Raw genomic sequence first — 15,922 nt, forward strand, 5'->3', positions numbered from 1 at the left:
CATGAAAGAGGATATATTTGAAATGAAGTATTTCCAAAACCACCACAAAAAGATTTGAGCAAATGATGAATCAGGAAAGTCATAAATCTCAGGCTTCTGGTGGTGAATATGGATGGGAGCTAAGTGAGTCCACTCTACAGAATGCTTTCTGTGCAGCCAGGTCCCTGGGGCGTTTTCCTCTAGCAGTTCTGGGGGTCCCCAGGGAGATGGGGGGGGAATGACACCATCATCCTACACGATACCCACCGTAGCTTTCACAGATGAGCTCCTTGTACTTCCTGCCAGAGTTTGCAATCACCTGAAGTAGCTTGATGGATTCCTTCTTGTCCTCCTCCTTGATCTTATTCAGCGCAAGTATTTCCAAGAGTGTTAGGACCCCTCCAACCTCAAGAAACTCTATGAGGTATCGATTACTGTCCAGAGAAATAGAAAAGTAGAAATAAGACACTTGTCAAGTTCCTTGGCACTAACCTTTCTAAGGTTATGATGCTTTTGAACTGTGATGTTGGAGAAGACTCTTGAGAGTCCCTTGGACTGCAAGGAGATCCAACCAGTCCATCCTAAGGGAAACTAGTCCTGAATGTTCATTGGAAGGACTGATGCTGAAGCTGAAACTCCAATACTTTGGCCACCTGATGTGAAGAGCTGACTCATTTGAAAAGACCCTGATGCTGGGAAAGATTGAAGGTAGGAGAAGGGGACGACAGAGGATGAGAGGGCTGGATGGCATCACTGACTCAATGGACATGAGTTTGAGCAAGCTCTGGGATTTGGTGATGGACAGGGAAGCTTGGCATGCTGGAGTCCATGGGGTCGCAAAGAGTTGGACACTGAACCTTTCTAAGAGATCTCAAGGACCTTTCTTCATATAGTCCTATCCAGGAAATGTTCATGGATAAAGTGATACAATAGTTAGGAAATTATTCCTCCCAGAAGGAAATGTGAAAGTCAAATACAATGGCCATTTCCTGTGCTTGACTTTCCAGCATCTGTGTCTCTTCTTGAAAGAACATCTCAACTATCCCTTGGGGAATCACCCCTCCACCTCTTATAAGCCATGTGGTTTTTGGAGGGTGAGCAGATGACAAAGAGTATGTCATCCTCTGACTGTAGTAATTGATTTGGGGCCAGGCATATGACCTAGGTTGGTCCAATGAGGCTCAGGATTTTCTTGGGAACCCTTGGGAAATACATGCTTTCTTTTTTTCACATGTTCTCTTAAAATTTTTTTTTGGGAGGTTGCACTTCATAGCATGTGGAATCCTAGTTCCCTGACCAGGGATCAGATCTGTGCCCCTTGCACTGGAAATATGAAGTCCTAACCACTGGGCAGCCAGGGATGTCCTACGTGCTCTATTTTTGATGTGACTGAGCTAGAAGGATGCAAGTCTGGAGCATCTGAAGACCACAGCACATGGAGGTCTATGAATATAGAGGAGAATAGAGCTGAGAAATGAAGAAAAAGCAGGAGTGACCAACAACTGATGTTTTTTGAACCCTTGGATCTTGTGAACCTGGAAAAATGGATTTCCATCCTCTGGACATTTCAGTTAAGTGGGTTAATAATGTTTACATTTTCCTTGTCTGGTATGAGTTGAAAGTGAAAGTTGCTCAGTTGTGTCCAGCTCTTTGCGACCCCATGGACTATATAGTCTATGGAATTCTCTAGGCCAGAATACTGGTAGCCTTTCCCTCCTCCAGGGGATATTCCCAACCCAGGGATCAAACCCAGGTCTCCCTCATTGCAGGCAGATTCTTTACCATCTGAGCCATCAGGGAAGCCCAGGTCCAGTATGAGTTAGTTTCCTGTAATTAACAACCAAGAGGATGCTGACTAGCAAAGTATCAATGGAGCACATGAGATGGAGAAGCAACTAGACCAGGACCACAGGTGCCACCACCTCTGGGTCTATTTTGAGGCTACTAGGTACCCACTGATAAAAGGAAGTCAAGGTCCCATGGGGTGGGAATGCCAAGGACACCATGAGCCCGGTAGGCAACTGAGACTCCAGAATCCCTCTAGAACAGAACTCACCTGCTTACAGCTGATAAGAAGACGCCAATGGACCTGAGCAGCTTATCTAAAGGCGAACCAGTCATGTAGCTGTACGACAAGTTAAAGAGTGAATTTCAGGGTGGTTTTCCATCCCATGTCTGATCCCTGATACCACCTATGGCCCAGGATGACCAACAGCTGAACTGTGTCCTTTATCTGAGAGGGACTACTAGGTTGAAGGAACAGGTGGATGAGGGGTGCTGGCAGGCATGTTTATGGTTCTCCAGGAAGCTCTTCTGGGGCAGTTCAACCACCCTGGCCCTGATGGGCTCTCTAGAGAGTAAGAGGCTCTGATGAATAGAAGGAAGAATGCTGGGGGTCAATTTCACAATCCTCCTTATGCCATGACCATTGTATCCTTGGGTCTCAGCACAGATCATTACTTTGTGCCTCATTCTTGGACTTCTCTGAAAAATAATCAGCTTCATCATTAATTTTCAATTTTACCTTGCTCAAAGCTTTATACTGGAGGTCACTATCTTTATGAAGAATTGTGTGTCTTCCTAATAAGAACAATAGGAGATGGTGGAAAAAACTAAACTCTGATTTAAAAGAACCTCAGTACTTAATGTTATTTTTAAATGTGAGCTTTTGCAAAAAGCTTCCATGTAATAAAGTACCCAGAGCATGCATCAGCTTGGATGCAAGGTATGAAATCAAGCCACAACAGAAGAGGAACCAGTCAACAATTACTAGGCTCATAACACATCACGGGCTCTTAGAACACTTAAGAAATTAGCTGAAATTATTGCAGCTCATGGAGGATGACTGAGAGCTTCCAAGACTGATAAAGGCTAATGTAATGGGTTGGAGGTAATGGTGCTTTGTTGGGAAGGGAGGGTGCATGAGGCAAATTATCTCTGCTGCACCCTGGTTCCCAGGGTGCCAATAGAAGTAGAGACAGATTGGCTCATTAGGAAAGGCTCTTTACTGCAAAAATAGTGTTTGCTCTGGAGCCAGGCTCCCCTGCTTGCTGCCATTGTAGCTGGGGGCCAGGCTACCAGCTCATCACCCTGCTTCCCTGAAACCCCCACCCCCATTCCTGCCCCGTGCCTCCTCAGTGCGGGCTGACCAACTTTTGGCAGCTTCTTTTTCCTCTGTCCCAGGCTAGCCTTATTATCATAACCACTCACTATATGTATTTCTGGTCCATTATTTCCAGCAATTAGTTCCAGAAGTTTGCCACTTCTGCCAAGCTATCAGCGGGAGCTAGCAAGTGCTAAGCATTCATTGTGTGCCAGGCCCTGTGCTAACGGCTTTGCCTGCCTGGTCTCAGTTAGCTGCCACTGCACCCTGCAGTGGATGCTATCAGTGTTTCTCCTTTCTTCACGAGGAGGTAACGCAGACAGGTTATAATGACCTGTCCAAGGTCCCCAAGTTCACTGATGGAACTGGTATTTGAACCTAGGCAGCTCAGAGTCCGAGTTCTTACTGTCAGGCCATCCTGCCTGGACGGTCTCCTTAGATGGTGTTGGAAGTGGAACCGTGGCAGGGAGACCCTGAGGTAGAGTGGATGGTGTCTGGATTTGGGGCCAGTGTTTATCTGTGTAGCTGTGCTGTGCTGTGCTTAGTCACTCAGTCATGTCCAAGTCTTTGCAACCCCATGGACTGTAGCCCTCCAGGCTCCTCAGTCTATGCGGATTCTCCAGGCAAGAATACTGGAGTGGGTTGCCATGCCCTCCCCATCTCTGTGCCTACTAGTAAATTATTCAACCTTTTCAAGGCTCATCCTTCTAATCTATAAAATGGGTCAATACCAATCACCTATTAGGCTTGGTATGAGGCTCAAATGAGATATTCGTATGATACACAGAGTTCAGTGCTTAGAGCATAAAAAGACTCAATATATGGTAACTAATCATTTTTGTCATTATAATATATACATTCTTAGTTTTACTGAACAGTTCTGGAAGTTCAAGTTTAAAAAAGGGATTTGAAGCTAATGTGGAAGGAGGTGGCAGTCAATTTTATAAAACATGATGAAGTTATATTGATTTGTTTTCCTTCAAATCCACCATAACTGGAGGGCTGGAGAGTAGTGGGGTGGGGGTGGGGGTCACTGATTCAAAATGCTGTGTCTTCAGTCTGTTTTCTCTGTTTTATGACAAGGTCACAAAAAGTTAGGAAATTATAAATTTCAGGTGTAGAAACTGAATATACAACTATATATTAAAAGCGTGGTTCAGGAGCTCCCTGGTTGCCTAGTGGTTAGGACTCCACACTTTCACTGCTGTGGCCTGGGTTCAGTCTCTGGTTGGGAAATGAGATCCCATGAGCTGTGCAGCGTGACAGAACAAACAAACAAACACGTTGTTCACTCAATAAGCATTGACTGAGTGTCCACTAAATGTCTGGTGCTCTGATTGACACTTAGGATATGGAGAAAAATGATACAGTGCCTCAGTTAACCAGTGTAATGATTGAGGAAGAAAAGAAGAGGGCTGAAGAGAGAATTCTTAGAAACACTAACATTTAAGGGGTAGTAGAACTTCCAGATGGTCAAGCTGGGTTTAGAAAAGGCAGAGGAACCAGAGATCAAGTTGCCAACATCCACTGGATCATTGAAAAAGCAAGAGAGTTCCAGAAAAACATCTACTTCTGCTTTATTGACTACAGCAAAGCCTTTGATTGTGTGGATCATAACAAACTGTGGAAAATTCTTCAAGAGATGGGCATACCAGACCACCTGACCTGCCTCCTGAGAAATCTGTATGCAGGTCAAGAAGCAATGGTTAGAACTGGACATGGAATAACAGACTGGTTCCAAATTGGGAGAAGAGTACATCAAGGCTGTATATTGTCACCCTGTTTATTTAACTTATATGCAGAATATATCATGCAAAATGCCAGGCTGGATGAAGCACAAGCTGGAGTCAAGATTGCCAGGAGAAATATCAATAACCTCAGACATGCAGATGACACCACCATTATAGCAGAAAGCAAAGAGGAACTAAAGAGCTTCTTGATGAAAGTGAAAGAGGAGAGTGAAAAAGTTGGCTTAAAACTCAACATTCAGAAAACTAAGATCATGGCATCTGGTCCCATCACTTCATGGCAAATAGATGGGGAAACAATGGAAACAGTGACAGACTTTATTTTGGGGGGCTCCAGAATCACCGTAGATGGTGACTGCAGCTTTGAAATTAAAAGACACTTGCTTCTTGGAAGAAAAGCTATGACCAACCTAGACAGCATATTGAAAAGTGGAGACATTACTTTGCTGACAAAGGTCTGTCTAGTCAAAGCTATGGTTTTTCCAGTAGTCATGTATGGATGTGAGAGTTGGACTATAAAGAAAGCTGAGTGCCAAAGAATTGATGTCTTTGAACTGTGGTGTTGGAGAAGACTCTTGAGAGTCCCTTGGACTGCAAGGAGATCCAACCAGTCCATCCTAAAGGAAATCAGTCCTGAATATTCTGGAAGGACTGATGCTGAAGCTGAAGCTCCAATACTTTGGCTACCTGATGCAAAGAACTGACTCATTGGAAAAGACCTTGATGCTGGGAAAGATTGAAGCAGGAGGAGAAGGGGATGACAGAGGATGACATCACCAACTTGATGGACATGAGTTTGAGGAAGCTCTGGGAGTTGGTGATAGACAGGGAAGCCTGGTGTGCTGCAGTCCATGGGGGTTGCAAAGAGTTGGATACGACTGAGCAACTGAACTGAACTGAGGAAAGACTCTGTAATGGTTACTGAGAAATAGTAATAGGAGAAGGGAGAGGAGAGGAGAGCTTTAAAAGGGGCAGTGGTCAAGCAGAGCCAGGGCTCAGGTATGAGGCGAGTGGTTCACTTTCTACTGGTAGGATTTTTTTTTTTTTTTTTTGCCATGCTACGTGGCTTGCAGGATCTTAGTTCCTTGAGCAGCGATTGAACCCACACCCTGGGCAGTGAAAGTGTAGAATCTTAACCTAAGTGCCAGGGAATTCCCTTAAGTATGAAATTTAAGGGGCCATCAAAAGACTCAGTGACTAAATAATATTTCCTGCACTATTAAAAAAAGAAAAATAATACAAATATCCACGATGAATAAAGTATTAAAGTTTTGGGACTTCCCTGGTGGTCAAGTGGTTAAGACTTCACCTTCCAGTGCAGGGGATAAGGGTTCAGTCCCCAGTGGGGGAGCTAGGATCCCACATGCCTTATGGCCAAAAAAACCCAGAACATGAACAACAGAAACAACATTGTAACAAATTCAATAAAGACTTTTAAAATGGTCCATGTTTATCAATCAATCAATACCACAGTTTTAAACAAAGCGAGGATCTGACTCTGAACACATATGACTCTGCCTTACTCGCGTCACCCTTCGGTTGCATGGAAAATGTTGTCAGGTTAGTGACAGCCTTGGTGAGGTTAGTGTCACGAGTTGAGGGGACAAGGTCAGATGGTAGTGCTGTTTTTCAAAACACTGCTTGTGGATCACTGGCATCAGAGTCACCCAGCGTTTTTTTGACCAAGACTCTAAGGACTCACCCTCAATCTACTAAATCAAAACCTGGGGGTCGTGTGGGGGGAGTAGACTTGTTATCTGCATTTTAAACCTCTTTTATGCACATTAATGTCTAAGAACGTTGGGGTTAACCCAAAGATGTATTCAGAGGACTCCCTTTGGACTGTGTCCTAGGTCTGAGTCTGATTAATAATTTTATCAATGATTAATTGTAAAAAAAGAAAGCTGTGGTTACCTAAGCCTTTAGTTCTGCTTAGTTGCAGGTTCTCTGGTTCAGTCATTCCCTTGTTCAACAAACACGTGTTAAGCACCCTTTATGTGCCAGGCATGTGCTAGGTGTTAGAAATACAGACATGAGTAGAACAGATGTAATTCCTGCCCTTGTAGAGTTTACAATCCAGTGGGGGAAGAGAGATCAATATCTCAGGTAATAATAAGACGTTAAGCACCATGAATATATTTAACAGGGGAACATAAACTAGTCTGGGACTCTGAAAAGGGCTTCCTAAGAAAGTGATGCCTGGATTGAGATCTGAATAATAGAGAGGGATTGGTCAAATAAAGAGGAGGTTTAAGGGAGAGGGTTCAGGCAAAGAGAAAAATACATAAGAAAAAGGTCTGAGGACTTCCCTGGTGGTCCACTGGATAAGAATCCACCGACCAAAGCAGGGGACATGGGTTCGGTCCCTGATCTGGGAAGATTCATGCTGCGGAGAAACTAAGTCCCTGCACCTCAACTACTGAGCTGCGCTCTAGAGCCCGTGAGCTGCGGCTACTGAAGCCTGTGTTGCCTAAAGCCTGTGCTCCACAACTAGAGAAGCTATGGCAACGGCAAGCCCGTGCACCGCAGCGAAGAGTAGCTCCCGCTCACCGCAACGAAAAGAAAGCCCGTACACAGCAGCGCGGACCCAGCTCAGCCAAAAATACATAAATAATAAATAAGTAAAAGAAAAGGTTTGAGATGAATTCATGGAGTGCTGCCACCCGCCACTCAAACTATCACCATGATGGGGACTACATCTGTCTTCGGCCCCCATCTGCTGCTGGGGCTCCTGAACACAGCACCTCAAACACAACAGGTCCCAAATCAAACGCATCCACTCCAAACTCACTCCTCTCCTTGCACTTTCTTCCCATGTAATGACACCCCATTCCCCTAGCTTCCCAGGCCAGAGACGTGAGAGGCCTTCTGTGGGAGACAAGTGGAGGGGACAGTTGGGTTAAAAAATATGAAACTCAGATTCCAGAGAAATGTGGGTGGGGGACACAACTGAGAGTCCTTAAACTGGAGTGATGGCGACATCCGGACAGTGGTTAGATCACTTAGGGAGAATCTGAGAGTGAGCAGAGAAGATGGCTGTGCCTAGAGTCCCATAGAACAACAAAGTTTAAGGGGTGGCTGAAGAGCAGCAGGATGGATGGAAAGAAAGGAGAAAACCAAGAGAACTGGTATCACAGAAACCACAGGAAGAGTGTGTGAGTGTGAGTGTGTGTGTGTGTGTGTTTGGTGATGTGGTCTACAGTGCTTCTTTTTCTTTCCTTTTTTTAAATTGAGGTACAGTTTACATAAACATTACATTAGTTTTAGGGAACAGTGTTTTGAGAAGTGGGAATGGTTTGTGTGACAAATCCCACTGAGAGATCATGTATAAGGGCTGAGGATGTGGTCACTGGGTTTCACAATTAGAAAAGCATTGGTAACCTTGGCAAGACCTGCATCAGTGGAGCGGAGGAGTCAGAAGTCAGACTGCAGTTGGTGGAGGAGAAAGCGAGGTGGGGAAGGTCAACAGCCTTTTCCACAAGCTTCAGCACAAAGGGCAGAAGCAAGGTAGAATATAGGTTCCAGAAAGAACTGAATTTCAGTTTTTAAGTTAGAAGAGATTTGAGCATACATAAATGCTGATGAAAAAGCTGGTGACGACGAACTTCCCTGGTGGTCCAGTGGCTAAGACTCCGTGCTCCCAGTGCAATGAGCTCGGGTTCCATCCCTGGTCAGGGAACTAGATCCCACATGCCACAACTAAAGATCCCAAATGCTGCAACTAAGATCCAGTACAGCCAAATATATTTAATGTATATATATATATATATTTTTAAAACCTGGTAATGAGGCAAAAGTAAAGTCTATAGGAGAGAATGAATAAATCCTTGGGGAGACAGGAGGGGATTCAAGCATAGTACAAATAGAAGATTGAGCCTAGACAAAGAACACCCACTTCAGCTCTGATGGGAGCAAGAGAGGTTAGCAGAGAGAATGAGGATATATTTACAAGCTGGAAAGACAGGATGCTGAGGGAGTTCTTGACTTCGGGGATGGTATTTTGATCACTATTACGTCCTGTTCTAAAATCTGAGAGATAGTCAGGGGAAGCGCTCCCTCAACAGTCTTCATTCCTTTTCTCTTTTGAAGATAACCTAATTGTCTTCCTGTTCAGCAAAGGATACGTGAGTCTCAGCCAGGTGGTCAGGCGGACCAGGAACAAGCTAGCTCCCTGGGAAAACTCCTGCTCTAGCTCAGGGGCAGTCTTGCCTTGGTTGGCTTCAATGAAATTGTTGAGGATGTTACTCCTGGCGACTTTGCCAGCATTGTCCCAATCCTGTAAAAAACTCAAGAGCCGGCTGATTGCTGCCTGCTCCTTTATAGAAGTCATGATCCGTCAGTCCTGAAGCTGGCTACAGAGAAGGGAAAACAGACAGGTTACCAAAGTATTCAGAACCGTGCAAGGCCTGTAGTTATGCTGGAGGTTTTGCTTTCCTGGCAGTCATCTGGAGGCAGGCACCTCTGTCACTCATGTGGTTCAAAATACACTTCTAGGACTGGCCACCTGCTGCTCAAACAGGGAGGATCCAGCTGTCTTGTCATGGAGTCAAAAAAATACATTTGCAGCTCTTCGACTTCTCTGCTGGTGCCAGTGACTAAAAGGACCACAGGCTTCAGTGGATACGAAGATGGTGGAGAAAAATCTGGCCTCTCTCAGCCCTCACCTCACACAGCATCAGAGACTGGGCCTTTAGAGACCCCGGCCCCTCTTACACCAATCAGCCAAGGTAAAACGCTACTCAACCTTATACCTTGGCTTTTAGGCTAACTCTTTTAAAAATAATTTTTTTTTAAGTTAGTGGGAAGAAAAAGTTCTCATTCCATAGTTGGATTAATGGGCTGTGGTTTGTAGGAGTCTGTGTCCTTGGGAGAGTGTTTTCAGTGGGGGAGGGAAGGTTTAAAATAAACCCGTTTTCCAAAAATAGTTGTGATTGAAAGTGTTATTATCCATAACAAATGTTAGTGCTGATGGGAGAGAGGCATGTGTGATTCTTTTGTCTAACAGACAAGTGAAAGTCATATTTCACATTATCATGGGGTTTTCTGTGATTTACAGAATATTTGTGAAACATTACTTGCAGGGCCATGATTGATATGGAGAGAACAGCTTGTGGGTAGGGGAGATGTGTATTTCACGAAGACGGTTCAACATGAAATTTACAGTCCCATAAAGTGCTCCTACATCTTCGCCAGAGATCTAGTTAAAAGGACTTTACAGTCTGAAACATCCTAAAATTGATTCTAAATTAACGTTTCCTCACATGTATTTGAGATATTGATGGGGCCCAGCTATCAGAATTTTATTAGGAAGCAATAATCTGAGGCCTGCTAAGACAGACATACATACATACCAACCTCCACTGCACCCCAGAGGGCACTGGGTATGTTCTCCCAGGAAGGGCGTCCACGTAGTCTCAGGGATGGAGTCAACCAAGATAGCCTGTCAGCATTAACATCCAGGTGAATAACTGTGGATCAACTGAAACACAAAAATGACCAAAACCTCTCATGGGATCAGGCATCCATCACTGTGAATGACATTACAGCCCCAAGTCTGAGAATAACTTACAGAGGCCACGGCCACCTTTAACAGCCAAATTGGCCTCAAGTAAATGGGGATGCACTGGCTGTACTAGACCCCAGGAGGGAGGGGCTGAAACACCGCCATCGGCAGGAAAACATTCGTGCCCCTCCCCTGCCGTGGATGGACCCTTTCTAGGATCAAAACTCAGAGTGCTATCAGAGATGCACCCAGCAATTCTAGAACACTGCAGATGGGAAACGTTCAGCTGGACGCTCCGTATTATGGTCCCTTTAGGTTTCCTTGGATCTGTCTTCCTCTATCAGTTTCTTCTTCTTTTTTTGAGGGAGGGATATGCATTTATTTTTCATTAAAAAAAGTTTCCCATAACAATTGAGGGCCATGACTCATTCCATCAATTCTCACACATGTGCAGCTGTCTGGACCTGGGGAGGAGGACTCACAACATTCTCAGAACATGTTTCCCATCCTCCCTCCAGGGGGGACGTCAGCCTCCAAACCAAGGTCAGCCAGAGATGTTTGTGTTTCTTCCAGCTTCAAGGGCCAAAGCCAGAGAGAGTTCCTCCTTCTAACTAAAGGAGGGCCTTCCAATCCTTGAGGAGGTGTCTGAGTTGCCTTGTGGCTCTCCTGGACAGCAGGGGGCGCCGCTCCAAGGTCACCACACCTGGCATGTCTGGATCACCTTCTTCAGGGTCTTCACCACCTCCCTGCTCTTGTCCTTCATGGCCAGGGCGAGGAGAATGGCTCTGTTTTCCAGCTTCTTGAGACACAAATGCCACCAGGTTCTTTGTGAAGACATGGATGAGAGGCTCATCCTTCCCGAGGAGGACTTTAGTGGTCAGCACAGGCTTGCTGTCACTGGTCACACTGCTGGGTTCCAGGGAGACCAGAGTACTTATCTTCCCCAACTGGGTCACCATCACCAGGATGCGACTGCTGAAGGCTGTGCAAACCACCTGGGTGGGGACTCCATACACCACTGCAGTCTTCTGTTTGGATATCACCAATGGTTTACTTTCCATAGCTAAGTCTGCTCCAGGGCACCCAGCTCACAGCGCTGTGTCCAGTTTCTTCTTCTTTTTTTTTTTTTAAACAGGAAAAGAACTTGACAAATGGCAGCTTTTTAAATTAAAAAAATTTTTTTTTTATTGGAGGATAGTTGCTTTACAATGCTGTGTTACTTTCTGCTGTACAGTGCAGTGAATCAGTTATACATATACATATATACTCTTTTTTAAGATTTCCTTTCTGTTTAGGTCACCAGTGGCTTTAACGGTTATAGTGATAGAGTTGTAAGTCACACCCATGTAGTAAAGGGCTGTGCAAGGTGCTAAGGGCTGCGACGAGAGGCATGAGGCATGGCCGTGGCCTGGAGGAGCTTCTAACCTTATGGTACATGGGAGGAACACTGGGTTTAGAGCCAGGCTGGGCTCAAGGCCTGGCTGCCCACCTGATATCTAGTAAAAAGTAAAAAGGTGATAACACTTGCCTCCCCCTTTGCCATCCTCCAGTCTCACTGCAGAGGCAACCACTTTCAACTCTTTTGGTTATTTCTTCTGGTGCCACCTCTATATGTCCAAATAATGAGTTTATACTACTTGCTACAGGCTGAATTCAACAGATTCATATGGTGAAGCCCTAGTTCCCAGTACCTCAGAATGTGACTCTGTTTAGAGACAGAGTCTTTATTTTTATTTGTCTACTTATTTCCAAATCAGAGTTGCATTTTTTTTTGTTGTTTGCTTTTTAATTTTTTCTTTATTCTTTTTGGCGGCACCGTGTGGCGTGCAGGATCTTAGTTCCTGGACCAGGGATTGAACCCAGGTCTCCTGCAGTGGAAGTGTGGAGTCTCAATCACTGGAACTAGCCACAGGGAAGTCCTTAGAGAGAGGGTCTTTAAAGAGGTAACTGAGTTAATGAAGTCATCGGGGTGGGCTCTGATCCAACATAACTGGTATCCTTATAAATGGAGCTTAGGACACCGACACGTGAAGAGGGAAGACCATCCAAGATGCCTGAAGGTGGCCATCAGGCCAAGGGGAGAGGCCTCAGGAGAAGCCGATCCTGTGACACCTTGATCGTGGACACCTTTATCTGAGGTGCAGAACCGTGAGAGTAAATTTCTATTGTTTAAGCCACCTGGTCTGTGTTACTCTGTAACAGGGCAGCCCTCAGAAACTAATAATTACTACTACCTGATTCATCAATTTTAGGCAACATTTATTTCTAATTCTGAGGAATTAGCTCTCTTACTCCACTCTAAGCCCTATTGTCCTCCCCTCATTCTCACCATATAGTTTTCCACAATTTATAGTTAATCTATATTTAGTGTTTACATCACTGATCATGTATAGAAACACTGTTCACTCAAGCTGTAAACTACTATTATGTTTTCCTTCTCAAAGTTGGTTTTATCTGGAGTTAGTAATTATTTTTTCAACTGTTTAATTTTCTAAGTACTAGAGTTGTTTTCTTCCAAATAGTTCAAACACATAGCAACAATCTTCCCAAATGCTCAGCCTCTAGCTGATCAGTCCCATCTTTCCCCTGAAGACCTCTCTCTCATGAACTTCTTGTCTTTCTGTTCCAGTTGGACTGACTGTTTGCTAAGCCTGGTACACAAATGTTGTCCTGGGATTTCCTTTTTCTAGTCTTCTCTGTCCATCACCCTATTTTCTGGGTCCACCTCATCTTCTTTGGTTTACTCTCTCATTTTGTTGAAGCACATTCTCCAGTAGCTTCTTAGTAAGGAAATTTTTTCTGTGTCCTTGAAAGTCTGAAAGTATTCTGACCTCATGTCAGATTGGTTGGGTGTATGATTCCAGGTTAGCAACAAGCTTCCTTAGACTGAGCCTCCCTAGGCTTGCTGCTGAGAAATCTGACGTCATTCTGATTCCTGTCCCTTTGTCTGTGGCTTGCTTTTTCCACTCCTGATGCTTTGAAAATCGTTTCTGAAATTGTATGATGATATGCCTTGGTGCAGGTCTTTTTCATTTATTATACTGAGACTTTGGTGGGCTCTTTTCAATAGGTGTTTTTTCCTTCAATTTTGAAAAAAAAATTTTTTTTAGGAAGTTGATTTAAAAAACTATTTATTTGACTGCACGGGGTCTTAGTTGTGGCACACAGGATCTTTAAGTGCAGCAGGTGCACTCTTAGTTGCGGCATATGGGATCTAGTTCCCTGACCAGGGATCAAATCTGGGCCCCCTGCATTGGGTCCCAGTCACTGAATCACGATGGAAGAACCTCAAAAATTTCTTTATCAGGCAACAACTAGATTTGTCATTGAGAAACTCTTAAATGTCAATGGAGGGTTTTTCCTTTTTTCCTATCCCCACCTGGGGTTCTCAGGGCCTCTGGAGAAGAATTTTCTACTTTCACAGGGAGGATGAGAGGGTAGGGGCGCTAAACGCCTGGTGGTTGGCATCATGGGTGGAGGCGTAGGGGAGGGCCTGGGGCTGTCACTATGAAGTAGATAGATCTTCCCTCCACCCCGCAGTTTTCTACCCTGTACCTCTTCCCTGCCCTTCAAACTCTGCTTGAGATCCCTGAGTATGGAAGCCTCCAGAGTTCCTCCATATGCAGCAAGGCAGTTGATAGAGTTGCTTGGCTTTGTTTTGGCTGTGCTGGGTGTTTATTGCTGCTCTCGTGTTGTGGGGGGTGGGGGGCTACTCCTGTGGTTCGAGGGCTTCCCACTGTGGTGGCTTCTCCTGTTGCAGAGCACAGGCTCTAGGCCCCTCGGGCTTTAGTAGTTGCGGTGCATAGGCTCTAGAACACGGGCTCGATAGTTGTGGCTCATGGGCTTAGTTGCTCTGAGGCATGTGGGATCTTCCTGGGTCAGGGATCTCCTGCATTGGCAGGTGGATCCTTAAGCACTGGACCACTGGGAAAGTCCATAGGATTCTTTGGCTTTTGAGAGCAGAGCTCTGGGGCCGCAACAAAGGGCTCTGCACACGGACTCCAGCCAACTGCCTGGGTTTAACCCTGTGCCTCCAAGCTGACCTTCTGGGGTAACTCATGCTTCCCAGGCATTAAGCCTCTCTGAGGTTAAACTGGGGGAACTGATTTGCTTCATGTTGGTAATCTCCCCTGGTTGGCACTTAGTCTGTAATTTCTTACAAAGTTTCTATCCAGGTAATGCTTCGCCACCTGCCTTCTTGCCTTCCAAGTATCTGTTGACTTTCATCTGCTACTGCCTCCTTTTCTGAGCTTTTGTGTTTCTTTCAATATTTCTTTAGTATTAAATCCATGAAGTTTTGAGAGGTAGGGGGAGTAAAGGGGGGGCAATCATGTTCAATTAAGAGACTCCAGCCACTTATTTATTCTTGTCTCAACTTTTCTTCAAAATAAGATTTGATGGGAATTCCTTGATGGTCCAGTGATGAGGACTTGGTGCTTTTACTGCTGGTACCTGGGTTTCAATCCCAGGTGGAAGAACTAAGATCCTACAAGCCACTTGGGGTTGCCAAAAAAAAAAAAGAGAGATTTGATGATGATTGAAAAAACCAATAAGTACAAATTTTAAAAGAATTAAAGAAAACATTGGGTAAGGGGGAGAAATGTACCAATTTCGAGTTCCTATTACATCTGTAGGTTTTATGACTCCCAAATCCATCAGTTCAGTCGCTCAGTCATGTCCAGCTCTTTGTGACCCCATGGACTGCAGCATGACAGGCTTCCTTGTCCATCACCAACTCCTGGAGTTTACTGAAACTCATGTCCATTGAGTCGGTGATACCATCCAACCATCTCATCCTCTGTCGTCCCCTTCTGCCTTCAACCTTTCCTAGCATCAGGGTCTTTTCCAAAGAGTCAGTTCTTTGCATCAGATGGCCAAAGTACTGGAGTTTCAGCTTCAGCACCAGTCCTTCCAATGAATATTCAGGACTGATTCCCTTTAGGATGGACTGGTTGGATCTCCTTGTAGTCCAAGGGACTCTCAAGAGTCTTTTCTAACACCACAGTTCAAAAGCATCAGTTCGTCGGCGCTAAACTTTCTTTATAGTCCAACTCTCACATCCATACATGACTACTGGAAAAGCCATAGAACATGACTAAATGACCACAGACATCTTCCTTGGTAGGTTTCATACACCCTTCAATGAGTCCCATCATCAAGGCCTCCCACCTGCTCCTGTGCCTATGTTGGTCCTATTTTAGTATCTGTTATCACTCTCTAGTCACTCAAGGGAAATCTTTGCTGTGTTCCTCTCCCTCGCCCTCCTCATCAGAACTGTTGCCAGACTGCTGCCAATTAGACCATCGAATCCTCCCTCAGATTGTCTATCTCCATCTCCACTGCCACTGTTGCAGTTTACCCCATCCCTCATGGGAATCCCTGCTTCAGCCTCCTAACTGATCTTCAGGTTTACCCTATCCTAATCTCCACAGTGATGTGAAAGTCTTTTTTTTTTTGTCATTACAATAAAATGTGCTTTATTTTTTTATACAGTTTTAAAGGTTACACTCCATTTACAGTTATTACAAAATATTGGCTATATTCTCCATGTAGTGATGTGAGATTCTTTTAAAAAAATGCAAATCAGGC

At 44.7% G+C, this 15,922-nt stretch overlaps 1 protein-coding gene and 1 pseudogene across 4 annotated transcripts in view; both read right to left on the reverse strand.

Annotated features, from left to right (window-relative positions):
- Positions 1-15,922, reverse strand: part of ARMH1 (armadillo like helical domain containing 1) — a 58,710-nt gene that overhangs the window by 33,261 nt on the left and 9,527 nt on the right. For all 4 annotated transcript variants that reach the window (XM_040231326.1, XM_040231324.1, XM_040231327.1 and 1 more), the window contains exons 2-5: positions 10,186-10,309; positions 8,955-9,182; positions 2,036-2,104; positions 247-413 (exon numbers count right to left, since the gene is read on the reverse strand). In XM_040231326.1, the coding sequence (XP_040087260.1) occupies positions 247-413; positions 2,036-2,104; positions 8,955-9,160 (442 nt within the window). In that variant the 5' untranslated portion in view covers positions 9,161-9,182; positions 10,186-10,309. The remainder of the gene's footprint in view (positions 1-246; positions 414-2,035; positions 2,105-8,954; positions 9,183-10,185; positions 10,310-15,922) is intronic.
- LOC120856252 lies at positions 10,325-11,500 on the reverse strand (annotated as a pseudogene).

Source organism: Oryx dammah, unplaced genomic scaffold (genome assembly GCF_014754425.2).
Source record: "Oryx dammah isolate SB20612 unplaced genomic scaffold, SCBI_Odam_1.1 HiC_scaffold_28, whole genome shotgun sequence".
Classification (NCBI taxonomy): Eukaryota; Metazoa; Chordata; class Mammalia; order Artiodactyla; family Bovidae; genus Oryx; species Oryx dammah.